We start from the raw sequence: 15797 nt of genomic DNA, 5'->3' as shown, positions 1-15797 counted from the left end.
CTGACTTGGTTCCGAGGATCTACCGACAACCCATCGGTGATGAATGAATGAAGATCAGAATCACAGATGGAACATTATGGTAAGACATAACGTCTTTTTTTAGCCTTAAAAAAGTGTAGTGGCTAACTTTAAGTAAAACTATATTGAGCTCCTTTCTATTAAATGCATTAAAGAATTAGGACTGCTTTTAGGCTAGTATCTCTTATTCATGTCCCATAATTTCAGACTTTATTTTTCACTGAACTACTTGCCATGTACCTGTAAATGTTACATTTCCATCTGCAAAGAACTATAAAGATTAATTGTTTGCACCTGTAGACAGCTGGTCACCAAGTAAACAGTCATTGATGAGAGAGACAAAAGCAACTTTGGATATGCATGAGGAATCTTTGTGAATTTCACTCAGAACAGAATATACAGAATTCCCCAGGCCCACTGCCTTCAGCTGTAGATTTCACATCTCCCACTGAGAGAGAGCATTTGTTAATGAAAAGAAAAACAAGCTTATAACTTCTCAGAATCAAGAAACTTGGCATTTTAATAGCTTTCATCATTTTGTCTTATTTTTGAAGCGTATTTTGCTTTCAACAAATTTTTATGACTTCAGCCAAGGGCATGGATCTAGACATCCACCCGTGTAAAACTAAGGGTAATTATTTTTTAATTTAACATATAATCAGTCCAATTTTACATCCCGTTCCAGCAGCCCAACATAATAGCTTTATGTTAAATTAGACTTGATTTTATCCAACTTTTCTTCTCCTGTCATACCGTAAAGCCTATGTTTCATATAACTAAGAAAAAGTATGTGCTTACTTTAATATTTTCAACGTATGCAGCAGTCACTGAAATGACTCATATCCCACATTTAAAATATTCTTGATTGCACACTATACAAAACTGTTTTACAATATAACATGAAGTTTGTATCATGAAATGTTGTATAGAAATAGAAAGAAAAACATTTTTACTTGTAGTTACTTCTTTCTTCCCTTTTAAATGTTATTGACATAAAGTGGGGTATATGTTTTATATTCCAGTCACAACTTTTAACTAATTCAACACAAGTCCAGTCTTTCAAAGCCACTTTTTCTTGCAAAGCCATGTTTAATAAATGTGATTGATGCTTTTTAATCTCTCATTTATTCACTAATTTCAACATTGCTAATCTTCTTCCTGAACATCTCCATCTCCCAGCACTACACTCTCGTTTAAGTCCAATGTACTCCTGATTCTTCTAGTCAGCTACTGTACTTTTTTCTTTATCTCAAGCATTTTCCTTTGGAACATTGGAAAAGGTTTCACGGGCAAAGTCTGTTTTTGAGCGTTATTGTTAGAAAAACTGTGAAGTAGGGTCAAATTCTGCTTGCTGGATCTTTTTTTGTTTTTTTTTTTGGATAGACTTTATTTCCTCCTTAGCCTGTTCTGCATCAAAATATGTCTTTGGTCCTCTTGGAAAAATATTCTGAAGGCAGCTATATAGCGGCAGCTGTATAGCAACTTGAATCTGACACCTACCCCTTGACATTCCTTGATAGCTGGGATAAATTTGTTTCTCTTCTGTATGGTGTACAGCAAATAATCATTTTCCATAAACACTATACTGTCTCCAATTTTTAATTATTTTCCTTTCTGCCACGGTTTTGTCAGGATGAACTCTTTCTGCTTGTATGACTGCATCTTTATAGCTCTTGGGTGCTTTCTGGTGGCCAGGTTTGGAGCATACGCTCATTCTACCCTTTCACTTAAATTTTGACAAACATCAGTCAATTTGCTTATTTGCTTACATAAAATTAATACAGTTTGTTCATTCCAGTTTCTTTGGTACTGCATATAATGGCAGGTTTTCTCTGCACTCTCTGTCTTGTAAAGCTGAAACTTGAAATGTTGTTTTGCTGCACAGCTTCAGATCTCTTCCCAGACAGTATTCTCTCTCTACCGCTTGTGGTTCGTTTTCTTTTAGGTTTTCCAAATTTCTTGTTTATTAGCATCCAGGCAGTGTACTTACTTGACAAGCTAATCATTTAATTGGGTCTTTTTTGTCAGTTTCTATTTTCACACTGGGAAAATTGAAATTAAGCAAAATTCATTGTGCAGCCATATTGGAAGTCTTAACATAAAAATATTTTACCCACTTTTAAGATTTGAGAAAGCAATGTGAAGAAGATAGCCCTTATGATAAACCTCCTTGCCATTACTGGAATGGAAAAATGTTTTTAGATATGCTACTGCTTAACTTTAAAAAGGGATCAGGACATAGTCATAGTATGCCCTAAAGGTGCAAAGATTTGGCTATGCATACAGAGAAGGGGAGAACCTACACCACTTAAACAGATACGTTTGTATATACCTATGGAAGAGAAGCTTACAGAGTAGAATTATTAGGAGAAAAGGAGCTACACAATGAAATATACTAACCTGAACATGTTACAAAGCTGACATTAGAAGTGTCATTACAACATGAAACTGTTGCAAAGCAAAGATAGTAGTGACTTCCAGAACTAAAGAGAAAGGTTTGTTTCACTCATAGAAAGATTATGTCGTGATGGAGTATAGTTATGAAGTATGAAAAAGAATACAACCTGAGCAGAATTCTAAACTTCTGTCAAACAAAAACAGAAAGTTCCAGAAATAGATAATTCAAAGTAACAGGTAGGTGTTGATGAGGAAGAAACTTACTGGTAAGAAATACTTCACCATTTTAGTGAAGGAGGAAGAAACAGTAACTTCAGAGCTCTAAATCCATTTTTGTCAGTGTAAGACAGCAACCTCCATTAGGGGAGGACTGTAGACAAAAGATATTTGTAAGTAAGGAAAATGAGTAAAGGTGAAGACAAATCCTTTGTAGAGGGAAAGCAACCTAGAGAAAAAATAAAATTGCGATGGTAGCATTCAGGTACTCTGAAACAGAGGATGAGCCTCATCAAGGAGAGAAAAAGAGGTATTGTACAAACAAGATATCCTTGAATAGACAACCCTAATGATGTTGAACCAAAATACAGGAGCACCTCGTCAGGTTCATAAAGAAAGGGAACTAAAAAAAAAAATTAAACATTGTGGAGATAGTTGCTAACACTAATTTTTAGTTGAATATTTAGACACTGAAACGTCAGTATCTGGGTTGATAGGCAAGGAGGCAAGTACCTTTTACCATATCCATACCTTGAGTTACAAAGTCATTGTTAAACAGTGTATATAATAAGGATAGAAATGAAATAGTAGGCTGGTTGTTTGTGCTTACACTTTACAGAAATCATTGATTAGCACAGATCCATATACTATGGGGATACCTGGGAATGGATATGATTAAAGCAAGGGTCATAACAAGGCTTTATTGTCCACAAATGATCAAAGAAGTTGAGAAATGGGATGCTCTTATTGCTGGAATGCCCCACATCCAGGCTTTAAAAATCTTTTGACTTCAATAGCTGTCATAAAAGTGCTATTTGAACATATTGCTAAGGACATAGTTGGGCCATACTTAAAATCCAGCAATATGTATTGGCATGTTGTAGTTATTTTTGGATATGTAACCAAGTATCCTGAAGCTAGCCTACTGTGTGAGGCTAATGCTACAGTAACATCTAGGGAGCTTATCTTATTTTTTTTTTTTTCAGAGTGTATATACCAAAGGAAATAGTCACTGATCAGGAAACGTCACTTATGTCCACAATAATGCACTGACTGTGTCGGTGCCTTACGCTCAGGGAATTAAAAACTTTATTGTACTGTTCCCAGATGAGGCCGCGGTGGTGAAGCGGTTAGCGTTGTCACATCACAGCAAGAGGTTGTCTGGTTTGATTCTCAGCTGGAGTGCCTTCTGTGCAGTCTGCATGTCCTCCCCGTGGGTGAGTGAATTTAAAGACATGCAAGTAGGTGTGTGCGTGTGTGGGTGTGCCTTCCTTGAAAGTTGGGCGCCGGGCTGGCAACTTGACACCGTAAAAACTCACCACCAATCATTAGCAGACCGGAGTTCCGCTGTGGCGACCCTTAACCGGGAAAAGCTGAAAGACTTTATTGTCCTATGCCCAGATGGATGGATTAGTGGATCATTTTAACTGAACATTGAAGTCCATGCTGAAAACTGTTATTGAGGATGATGACAAAAACCCAGGATCAGTTAATACAGCACCTTCTATTTGCCATTAGAGTAGTACTGAATCCCTCAGTAATGTTCATTCCTTTTGAGTTATTATATTGCAGGCACCCTTGTAGGTTATTAGATATCTCTGGAGAATCTTGGAAAGAAGGGAAACCCCACTTAAAAGAACATTATACCAGCTTACAGGATAGGCTGAAAGTGTTGATACCCGTAATATGGAAACACATAAGCCCAAGCTACACATTGAGGGGTGTATAATAGGAATGCAAGGACCAGAGAATTTAAAGCTGGGGGCCAGGTGTTAATTATTTTCCCTTCCCATCAGCAGAAAACACATTTGTGACTAAATGTCCAGGTCTATTTGAAATAAAAACTTTAAATGAGGAAACTGCAGAGTTAGACAGACTGGTAAAAGAAGACCAGATGAGGCATTAACTTAATAAAGGAAATACAGACCTATGTAGTTGGTTTAGCAGCAGAGTAGTTAGGCTGATGAAGCAAATAAATTAACCTGTACATCTGCCGTTCAGGTTGGAAGATACTCTATGTAAGCCACAGAAAGAAGAAAGAAGAATTTCTGTTAAGAAACAAGGAAGTATTTTCAGAGCTACCTAGCAGCACAAATGTGATTCAGCACTATATTCAGATCATTACAGGAGGGAGGGGTTCAGGTGCCTAGGCAGCAAGACATTTCCCTGTGGTGTAGTTGGTTGGGGCCACATGGCCGAAGTGACATTCAGCTGCAGCGATATATGGCTGCTGTGGTCAGAGCTTCATGAGAATGTCTTCATATACACAGGCTCACAAAACTGCCAGTCCAGTCATTCCCTGCCTAAAACGTACCTTGCAGGTTGGCTGTGAAGTGCACGATCATATTGTTGTGTGTGATTGGACTTGGCTAGTATTGATGGAATAGTGCTGGTGCACCAAGAGAGCTGCATAAAAAATATCCTATTATGGTAGAGCCATCAAGGCCAGTGCCACAGGATGTACCCTTACTCCATTTAAAGTTGAGTTCAAAAATAGAACAAGTTCCCTGGGTTGGCAGGCAAAATGCATCAGATGTTGTCTTTGATGATTTTTGTGTAGCAACCAGTGTAGACCATGCCAGTTTACAAACTATTCATGAACAAGCAAGACTCTCTAGAAGTATCCATTCTGCAAAAGCACGTCTAAAAAGTCAAGTCAAGTGAAAGGAGGAATCCCAGAAACTAGCTTCCTATATTAATGCTTCATATTGAAGTCTACCTGGTGATAGCATTCAAGGAGAGGCATTGAATGTTTTGATGGAAGAACAAAGGAAAATTCTAAATTCACCCCTTTGGCTGTCAGTCAAAAAGAATTAGAACAATGGTACACTATACTCTCGGGAAAAACTCTCACCATGTCAGATCTTTTCAATGTGGTGGGTTTGGCATAATGGTTAAGTTCTTCACATAACAGGCACGAGGTACAGGATGTGATTCTGACCTTGGGTTATTGGCTTGGCTTGGCTTAAAATGGCCCTTCGAGGAAGTTAGCCTAATATGATAATGCAGTCATTCTAACAAGGCTGTATTCTGACTTTACAACTGGTGACCCAAGGCATAGGGTCATAGGTGTAGACTAGGCTAAAGACCACTAGGGCTGTTATAAGCTTAGTTGTGCAACCCAAATGTAACCCACAAATTTGATTTATATAGAATGTGATTTACTGACTGCCTCTGTCCATCAGATACATGGGTCCCAGGCCAGGGATGAACTTCCAATTACCCATCCATTGGTCCAAGTTCCGCTTAATTAGGGTTAGGAAAGAACTCTGCTTTACCTGGATGGGGAGCCTGTTCCAGCGAATGGGAATTCTCAGAGAAACATATCTGTCTGTCCAATATGCCCTATTTATGTCGTGATAAAAAAGGTAACATCTTTTAGATAATCTTTGTTACAGATAATTATTCTTTGAGGCAATTAACTCCACAGACTCTGATACAGAAAAAAACACTTCACCTGGAAAACAGTAAAATAAAAAAGTTCATTCAAACTCAGATTTCCTGTGATCAGCTACAAAAAAAGCATCTGGGAGACTGCCTTACTGGGATATCTACCATTGGACTTGTAACAAATGTGGTATATTAAGTTGCAGAGAAAAGGAAAGATTAATTCAGCAGTTACTAGCATTGTTTTGGACTTTTGCTGGAATATCTCTTCTGTCGAACACTTTTATTGTAGCATGTTTCCATTCGCTTTGTGACGGTTTTGCTGCAGTGTTCTTGGTGCTTTCTAGCAATGCTTTTCTGCCAACGTCCATGTATTTGATTGTTGCCGTTTATATTGTGACTGGTGTGTGTAGATCAGTGGTGGTTGTGTAATTGGCATGTTTAAATAACTAGTCTCCACATCTTAAGTGTGCAACTAGTTGGTCCAGCTTTTCAGTATTTGTTTCCTGTCTTGAAGCGTGGCCATCATTTTTCTTTGTCTCTTATACACAAGTTGCTCTCATCTGTTATGCATTTAAACCCATCAGTTACACGTGGTGCTACCTGCCCTCTGCGTTTGTCCTCCTCCTTTGAATCCCTCTTGAATACCTTGGATCCTGCAGTCATTACTAACATTGGATGTGATCTGTACACTAGAGTTTGTGTTGTAGCTGATGAATTGCAGCACGTTTCTACAGACTTGGAGTGGAGTGTTAGCAACCTGTCGACTGACAGAAACTGTATTACCTCAACTGTATATGGGAGGGCTGGTAGGCATGGACATCACATAGCCTACAGTTATGATTCCCACACCATGTTATGAATCATTGTTTAGTTTTTCATTGTAGTAATACAGCTGAAAGAAGTTTTGAACAATAATGTTAGACAAACAAGCAAGGGCCTAAAAACTTGTCTGTCCTGTTTGTATGTCCATCTTTACTAATTATACATATACTCTTCCTTTTTTGTCAGTGTTTTAGAAGAGGTCGTGGAGCTGTTAATTTATTTTGCACATGGAGATAAAACACTGCCACGTTTAACAGTATGACTGTATATGTGTATTTTTTGGCAGGTAACAAGGCTTTGTGACCTTTCTGTGGATGGAGATTCAGTGACCTCAGTCTGCTGGAATGAAAGGGTGAGTTGGATTTTTTCAAGACATGATACTGAGTCATGAGGTTTTAAATTTGCCTTCTGGAATCAAACTGTGTTTACCATAGTCTGCTGCAGTATTATAATGTTAGGATGACTCATTGTAGTCACAAATTTGGAAAACTCACTGTAGTTTGTTACATGTTATGATACAGCCATATATATCAGACATTTTTCAAACATCATTAAGTATTTGAAGCAGTTGTAACTGTTGATCCTTTGCATTTATAAAACCAGGCAATGTCAAAACTTATTCAACTGTAAATTTCTGTGTCAACAATTAGTAAGCTAAATTCATTAGGATTGACTAGTGCTTTGAGTTACATGAATCCAGACATGAAGCAGCTGAGTATAGCTTTGCTGCCTGTACCTTTTTTGCTAAGACACATTGCATTTGCTCCTTCCCTGTGCAACAACCTACTGTAAACACATCAACAATACCTTGCTTCCCAGGTTCAGCATCATGTAGTAGAGGAATAAATTTTTAACTATGAGCCAGGTGATCTGAGGTCGATGAGCGGCTTGGGTGTCTGAACTGCTGGCAGGATGGTATGTGTGGTGCCCATCCAAGGGGGAGGGCATTTGTCAGACGCTATCCTTTAGGGGAGGCATGGTCCAATGAGGGGAGTAATCCTATGACATGTTAAATGGAGGGCTGGGGGCAGGGAAATAAGGGTAGGCCATAATTCCTCCCCTTGAAGAAGAAACAGTTGCCGGTACCCCCACCCCAATGTAGTTAGGCTCCTCTGTGACCACAGTTCATTCAGAGAAGTCTGGGGGAGAAGAGGAGGAATAGGTAGACTCAGTGATGGATGGAAGCACTGGGATGACCAGATGAATGAATCTAATCAGAGAGGGAAAAACAAAAAACAACACTTTGCTTCCCAGTCCCTTGTGCTATTATGTAAGCTACTCCTTCCAGACTGCACAGTACTGAGATGGCCATTTGTGCTGCTGCAGTTGCTGCTACCAGTCATTTTGTTGCCCACACCTAGTTTCCATCCCTCAGTAGTTGTTCATCAAATCTCCAGTTTCAATACATCTTAATCATCATGTTCATCTTCAGCTTCATTATATTTTCATCTTCATCATGTTCATTATCTTCATTATTTTCATCAAATCTTCACTGCATCATTTTATCACCTTTTCATCATCTTCACCATCTTCATTATCATCTTCATTGCCATTTTCTTCTTTGCATCTTCATTATAATTTCCATCTTGTTGGTGCCATTATTGTCATCATCGTATTCATCATCATCATCATCATCATCATCTTCGTCTTTGTCAGCACATCTTCGTTGTCACCATAATCATGTAATCATCTTCACTGGCATCTTCATTGCATTTTATATTTATAATTTTCATTGTCATTGTTACAGTCATTGCTTCTTATAGTCATTGCATCTCCATCTTCATCTTTACAGGTGCACAGATTATTCCAGAAGTTTTTTGTTACAGTCCTGATCCATTGAATACATAATACTCAATTACACTGTTGTAGGATTGTCATTGAGATGATTCACCTGCCTCTAATTTTCATGCCATTGTAGACGTAGATGATTATGATCGAGTCTGTGATCATAACCAGCTTATTATGTACCTGAGGCCTGGATGTTAAAAACATTTACCTTGAGAACTAGAATCACCAGCTTGGGAAACCAAGCCGACATCCCTTCATTCAGAGGCTTTGATGTCAGCCTCCACTTGCACTGGCGCAGCATCCAGCTGGCTACCACTTCACCCTCCCCCCCAAATGAGCAAGCTGACAATTAACTACTCTAAATTATCAACTCAGTTCTATTCTTCCTCTCTTGACTCTTCATCACGTGAGCCGCCACTTAAACATGGGTCAAGTGGTTGTCACTAGGGCTTCATCCATCTGTGCCACAGAGCCAAGCACTGTTTGCGCAATTTCTAACCCAAGTTGTTTTGTTGGAGTCCAGCTTTTAGATGTTCATTTACAGTTATTGATGTCCCACTAGCTGTCCCATCAGTTTTCCAACAATAAAAGGAATACTTTGGAATTTATGATCTTCAAACCAAGTTTCAGGAATGACACAAATAACAACATCCTCTCAGCATAGAAAGATGCTTTGTTACTGATTTTATTGCTGAATCTTCTGGTATTTAGACAAACTACCTCCATTTCTGATTTTTTTATTTTCTGCATTTGTATTGCATTCTTTTATTTTTATAATTTGATGATAGCTTTAAAAACCACATGGGGATGAAAAATTTCCTTTTCAGCAGTTGTTCTTTCCTGGGGAGAGAAAGTTAAAGTCCATTGGGTGCAAAGCATTTCGGCAGGCTGTGCATCTAAGCCCAGGCTGACAGGCACTGAATCCTTGTCTTTGACCACTATGCCCTTAGTCACTGATTGAATGCCATAATTTTGCCTTGCTGTTAAGATGTTACTCACTAAGCAAATGACCCCCTCCCCGCCATGATTGCTAGAGCATTCAGTAATCCCAGCATACCTCTCAGCTGTACAGATTTTCGCAGAATGTCCAGATTTTTGCCTCATATTTTTGGTCCATTTTCCATAAAATTGTGGTTTTCTCTCAAATTAATTGCAAAACATTAAACACTGAAGTTAGAAAATAGTGACAGACATTTGAGTTTCAGACTTCATACCCTTCAGAAAATTCATGCTAATGCAAAACCTGTTATTCTGTTAACTTTCTAAGTTTGTAAGAGCAACATTTAAAAATTGTCCCTATTTTTCAACATTTGTACTACTTTTATTTATGGCTTTGTCCATATTTCTTGCTCTAAGAGGTTGGGAGGTGTGAAACCCAACATATCATTTTGCATATCTAAAAAGGAAGCCTTGCTTAGATCTTTCACCCTTGAACAGTGACCAAATCCTAATTACTTTTTATCAGTTTTGACATAGTTGAGGTGCCTCCCAATTTTGGCTCAGTGTGAATACTGATAGTGCTATAGTTACCTGTAATCCATTTTACTGAGTTGAGATGCCACTAATGAGAAGGCAGGCATGTTATATCACAAAATGTTTACAAGATCCAGTGAGGTATATATGTTTTTACTGTCATTAAAGTATTCATATTATTCGATCTTCCTGGGTTCTCTTCCTTGCCTGAACATTATTTTTCTAGGTATATATGTATATGTTTTGCTCATCAGTTACAGGCATGTTGACTGCTCATAGTTTCGTAGACAAGTACTAGGCTAGCTGCCCTTGCAGACCATTTTTGATGGTGCAGTGGTGCAGCAGTTGCATTGTCGCCTCAAAGCCAGAGGTTCTGCTGTTCGATTCTTGAATGGGGTGCCTTCTGTGCAGAGTCTGCATGTCCTCCCTGCATCCGTGTGGGTTTCCTTCGGGTACTCTGGTTTCCTCTCACATTACAAATTCATGCATCTGAAGCGTTTCTGCCTAGGCCTCCTTCGTTCCAACTTGGACTTTCCCGGTAAACAAATGTTAAATAAATAAATAAATAAAATGAATAAATACAAATTTTAAGCCTAGCCAATCTGTCTTTTGGTTATAGATTGGCCTTGCCATTCTCAAGGTTGATGATTATATATTACCCTTAATGAAAATAAGTGAGATAATACTATGGGTAAATTGAGGGGACTTATGCATGGAGTAAAGCATTTAGGAACTGCCTCTGCCATTAGCAGTACACGTGGCAGTCCTGGGGTAAATTTTTTGTTTCCCATCCATAGATCCAGGTTGTGCTTGAATATGGACAGGGATGAACATTGTTTTATGTGGATGAGGGGTTTGTTGCAGAGCAATAGTATCCTCTTTGAGATATACCTGTCCTTCCAAACCATTCTGTTAATGTTGCAGAACTGGTTTAGATCCCTAGACTGAGTATTTCTGATGCCATTTGACTTGCTGATGTGCAGTAAATCCATCAGTATTGGGTCGGAGGATGCCTTGTATGTCAGACATAGGTCACCTCTTAGTAGTCTGTAGGATACTGAGTACAGTAACAGGACTTTGAGTTGGTCCATGTAGGATATGTTGTGTAGGTCTTGTATCCTTTTGGTAAGATAACTCTGTGGATACCCTTCTTGACATCCAGACCTCGGTCATTGAGTGTCCATTGGCTTGGGATGATGCTAAAACTGTGACAATCAGGCCGGTTGCAGACTTCTGCATGTCAGGAAATCCCAAGGATTAGTACTACAACATTATTGTAGTCAAACATCAACAATTATGGTAAGGGGACACAACTGTACTTTCCTTCTTGGGGTCTTAATATTTTTATGTTAGACAAGCCAAGCTAACACTTGCTCCAGTTGAATCAGCTCATCAGGCAACTGTTTTACTGTTTGCTCTGACCTCTGCACGAGTATCTGAGTTGCAAGGTCTTATCGAGAGTCAACTCTGTCTCATTTTCCACAGATAACAGGTTTTCTTTTTGAACTAATCCCTCTTTTATGCCTACAGTGGTATCTGAGTTTACCTTAAGCCAACCTATTCATCTTCTTGTTTTCTTTCCTGAACCAAAAAATGAGGGAGAAAGAATACTCCATACCTTGGATGTCTACAGACAACTTGACAGAACAGAATCATTTCAGATGTTTGGATCAGTTGCTCCTTTCTTGTAAAGGTAAGAAGGGACAACCTGTGTCAAAGCAAATTATTGTAAAATGGCTAATCTGAAGTAGTTTACTTTATTTGGTCTTCAACCTATGGGATACGGATCTGTATTGGATCCGAGCCGGCAAGTATTACTAGCATCAGGTCCGAGCACCAGACTCCTCCCCTTACCCATAATACACCTCCACTGCCTTCCATCCCCAGATCTCGTTTGCTGCGATTTGTAATACATTGTGTCTTCAGAGCTTCATCTAGCAGTGGGTGAATTCTTATTCTAAGTTTGAAAAATTCCATTTCTTGTAGCCTATTTAGGTTAGTGTAGGTAACCTTTATCCCCTCCCATCGCTTTAGCGTCGAGTGTAGGTTTGTTTAGATAGGCGAGTGGGTGTGTGCTATAGAATAAAAAAAGAAAGTTTTTTGCCTGTCTTTTTTAAGTCTTTTTTCTTTTTCTTGTAGAATGGCTGAAAAGATTATCTTTAAGCGCTGCACAGAGTGTGGCCATAAGCTCTCCCCAGCAGATGCCCACACTCTGTGTGTGTTGTGCTTAGGTGTGGCCCACCTTAGTATGGATTGCTCCATTTGTGCGGGGTTCAATCTCAGAGCGTTAAAGGATAGAAAGGCCAAGTTGGCCGTCAAAGGTCTTCTGCCTGCTACTGATCCTCCTCCTCGTCTTCGGCTTCAGTCACAGTGGCTGTTGTGACTGCCTCTCCTGCTTCTCTTCCTCTGGCCCCCTCTCCCTCCCAGGCTGGGACTCAAACTCCTGTATCTAAGCCTGTGGTTGCGGAGCAGAGGAGAGGTAGAGAGCGGGAGAGAGAGTCGAAGATGAAGGAAAAGAGGAAGAGGTCCCCGGACTTCACTTCCCCGAGCAAGTCTACATGGATCTATGACTCCCCTCGGCTCTGGTCTCTGAGGTTCTCTCTGGAGCCAGAGGAGGCACGTCCAGTCTCCCGCGCCTCGGTTCCCCGACCCGCCAGGTCAGAGTCCATGGCCTCGTCATGGTCGACTCGCTCCTTATTGGACATGGATCTGGATAAGATGATGAGGTGCTTTATTCATACACAGATCCAGATGGGGGTCTTGCCAGCCCCCTCCCTCTGGAGGGGGGAAGCTCGCTTCCTTTTTTTCAACCCATTTCTCCTTCCTCGATCTGACCTTTGGCTTCAGAGGTGTCGAATCCGAGGTTGGCCTTGGTAAGGGGGTCGGCGTCGATGGTCCTTGTTTCCTTGACACCGACAGCTGCCTGAAGCATCTCGGATCCAACCAGTTCGGATCCGAGCTGCTCTCGGAGCCGGAGCCTGGGTGTTGGATCCGAGGGAGTGGAACCTTTTCCATTGGCTCTGACATTGTCGGGCCACGTTCCCTCCCTCAGAGCTCCGTCCACTTCAGGTCCATCTCCGATTCTCACGTTGGACCCGGGGAGACCGGCCTCCTTATTAGCTTCCCAGGAGGCCTGCCCTCCTTCGGCTTTCAGTGTGGTAGAAAGGTTCCTCTCCATCGGATCGAGACCACTGACTGCCCCCTCGGACTCTGCCCAGACCCCCTCGGCTCTGTCTATGGTCCCCATTGTCTTACCAGAGGGACAGCCCATGCCCGAAGAGCCCCATACGGTTCCCCCAGAGGAACATATGGCTTACGAGTGCTCCCCTGAGATCCCCGCTGGAGATGTGCCTTGCAAGCATACGTGAAAGAGGAGGCACTTGGACTCCCCCGAGTTCCTAACCGAGGACACAGATTTAGATGATGGGGGGTGGCGGCTCCCCAAGATCACCTCCCAATGATGTCTCCTTTGGAGACATCATGGAGATCCTGCGCCAGCGGGGAGGTTGGTCTGCCCCCAAGCCCTCCTATGATGAGTCTGTGTTTATGGAGGCTTTCGGTATGAGCCCATCTACTTCCTGGGTGTCCCCTCCCACGAATCCTGTAGTGGATTTGATCACCTCGCGGGTGTGGAAGGAACCAAATACCGTGGAGCTGATACCCAAGTGCCCCGATAAGGTTTTAAGTCCCCCCATCGACAGGCCTTCCTGGAACAAGGGCTCCCCAGTGGACGCCATGGTGGTAGCAGCAGCCACGAAGAGGGAACTATCTCAGGAAAGTTCCACGGTCCACCCTCCTGACCGAGAGTCACGGATGATGGACCGCCTAGGGAAGCGGGTGTATGCTTCAGCTACCTTTTTGATCAGGGTGCTGAATTACTTGGCCCATGTCACGAGACTCCAATGCGATCTAGTGAATGAGCTGTAGGAGTCTCCATCAAAGTCCATGTAGCAGAAGGACAAGGCTTCATTCTCCACTAAAATGGCCACTCTGAAAGTGGTATCAAATACGTCCATGCGACTCCTCTCCCATGCTACGGAAGGAGTGGCTAGGGCGACTGGGTCCAGCATGTCCATGAGGCTTAAGGCCTGGCTCAGGTTGTGCCAATTTACCGAACCCTTTAAGGTGTCCTTTGCCAATGCCCCTTATGACGGCTCAACTCTTTTCGGTAAGACTGTCAAGGAGACACTAGTCCAGAGTGCGAAGGACAGGAGGACACTGTCTGCCACCGGGATTTGCTTCTCTAACCCTCAAAGGTCCTTTTCCTGGAACCAGAGAGGGCAGAAGAAAATGTGGTTCCGGAAGTCTCAGTATTCCCGGGACACTCAGGGCTCTTCTTCCCCAAGAGGCAGAGGGGGACAGAATGGACGCCGGCCCAGAGGCCGAGGGGGTCCGCAAATCTTTGAGTCTCGAGAACCATTCTCGGACAGACCTGGGCAGCAACCCTAAGGGGTTGCCCAGCTACTCTACTCTGGAGGCAGTCAGGGGACGATTGTCCTTGCACCCAGCAGCATGGGAGTCCATTACAATGGATCTCTGGGTGCTTCAAATCATATCCAGAGGATATTCTATCCCCTTCATGGGTTCCCCCATATCTCCCAAACACCTCCCAGATGTTCCATCCACGCAACGGGAGGCAGCAGCACAGGAAATTTCCAAACTGCTAGGAAAACGAGTCATCGAAACCGTCCCCCCAAATCAGTCTGGATCGGGCTTCTACTCCAGGCATTTTTTGGTGCCAAAGAAAATGGGGGACTTGAGGCCCATTCTGGACCTCTCTACCCTGAACCTGTCAGTTGCCAAGGAGAAGTTCCGGATGGTCACACTGCAGTCCATCATGCCATACCTGCAAGAGAACGACTGGATGTGCTCGTTAGATCTCCAGGATGCTTACTATCACATAAAAATGCACAGAAGCTCCAGGAGGTTCCTCTGCTTCTGGCTAGGGGCCAATCATTATCAAGTTCGAGCCCTACCCTTTGGCCTCACCACAGCCCCCAGGGTGTTTACCAAAGTGATGGCGGTTGTAGCAGCTCACCTAAGGATTCAGGGGATTCAGGTATAACCGTACCTGGACGATTGGCTCCTCACTGCTCCACTAGGCGTCTACTTTCCCAAACCAGTGATTACTTTCTGACACTTGCCCTGAGCTTGGGTATCACAATCAACTAGTCGAAATCTCTGCTAGAGCCTGTACAGGTAATAGACTATATTGGTGCCAGGATAGACACACTCCAGTGCAAAGTGTTCCTGACCTCAGAGAGAGTTCAAAACCTCAGGATGCATGTCTCCCTGATTTACCGTTCTCACCTCCTGACAGCGGAATCAGTGTTGAGGACCCTAGGCTCGATGGCAGCGAAAATAACTCTTCTTCCGTGTGCTTGGCTACACATGAGGATTCTTCAGTGGATTCTAGCGGTTCAGTGGTCCCTGTTGGAATTACCACTAACCTATCCTATCCACCTAAGTCAAGTGTGTTGGTCGTCCCTCATATGGTGGATGAGTTCTCCGGACATTTTGGAGGGACGACCTTTTGTTCCAGCCCCGGCCCAAACCACAGTGACCACGGATGCCTCCCAACTCTGATGGGGGGGGGCATTGTTCGGGCAGGACAGTCCAAGGCCTGTGGTCCCCCATAGAGACCAGCTTGCATATCAGTGTCCTAGAGATGAGGACGGTCCTTCTAGTGTTGC

General features: G+C 42.2%; 1 protein-coding gene across 2 annotated transcripts in view; it reads left to right on the top strand.

The window, feature by feature from the left end:
- Nucleotides 1-15797, top strand: part of LOC122813194 (fizzy-related protein homolog) — an 806647-nt gene that overhangs the window by 497507 nt on the left and 293343 nt on the right. For both annotated transcript variants that reach the window (XM_044085371.1, XM_044085370.1), the window contains one exon: nt 7130-7195. In XM_044085371.1, coding sequence (XP_043941306.1) covers nt 7130-7195 — 66 coding nt within the window. The remainder of the gene's footprint in view (nt 1-7129; nt 7196-15797) is intronic.

Source organism: Protopterus annectens, chromosome 10.part0 (assembly GCF_019279795.1).
Source record: "Protopterus annectens isolate FY-2018-M chromosome 10.part0, PAN1.0, whole genome shotgun sequence".
Classification (NCBI taxonomy): Eukaryota; Metazoa; Chordata; order Ceratodontiformes; family Protopteridae; genus Protopterus; species Protopterus annectens.
The sequence above is the reverse complement of the archived record's forward strand: the minus strand, read 5'-3'. Positions and strand labels throughout refer to the sequence as shown.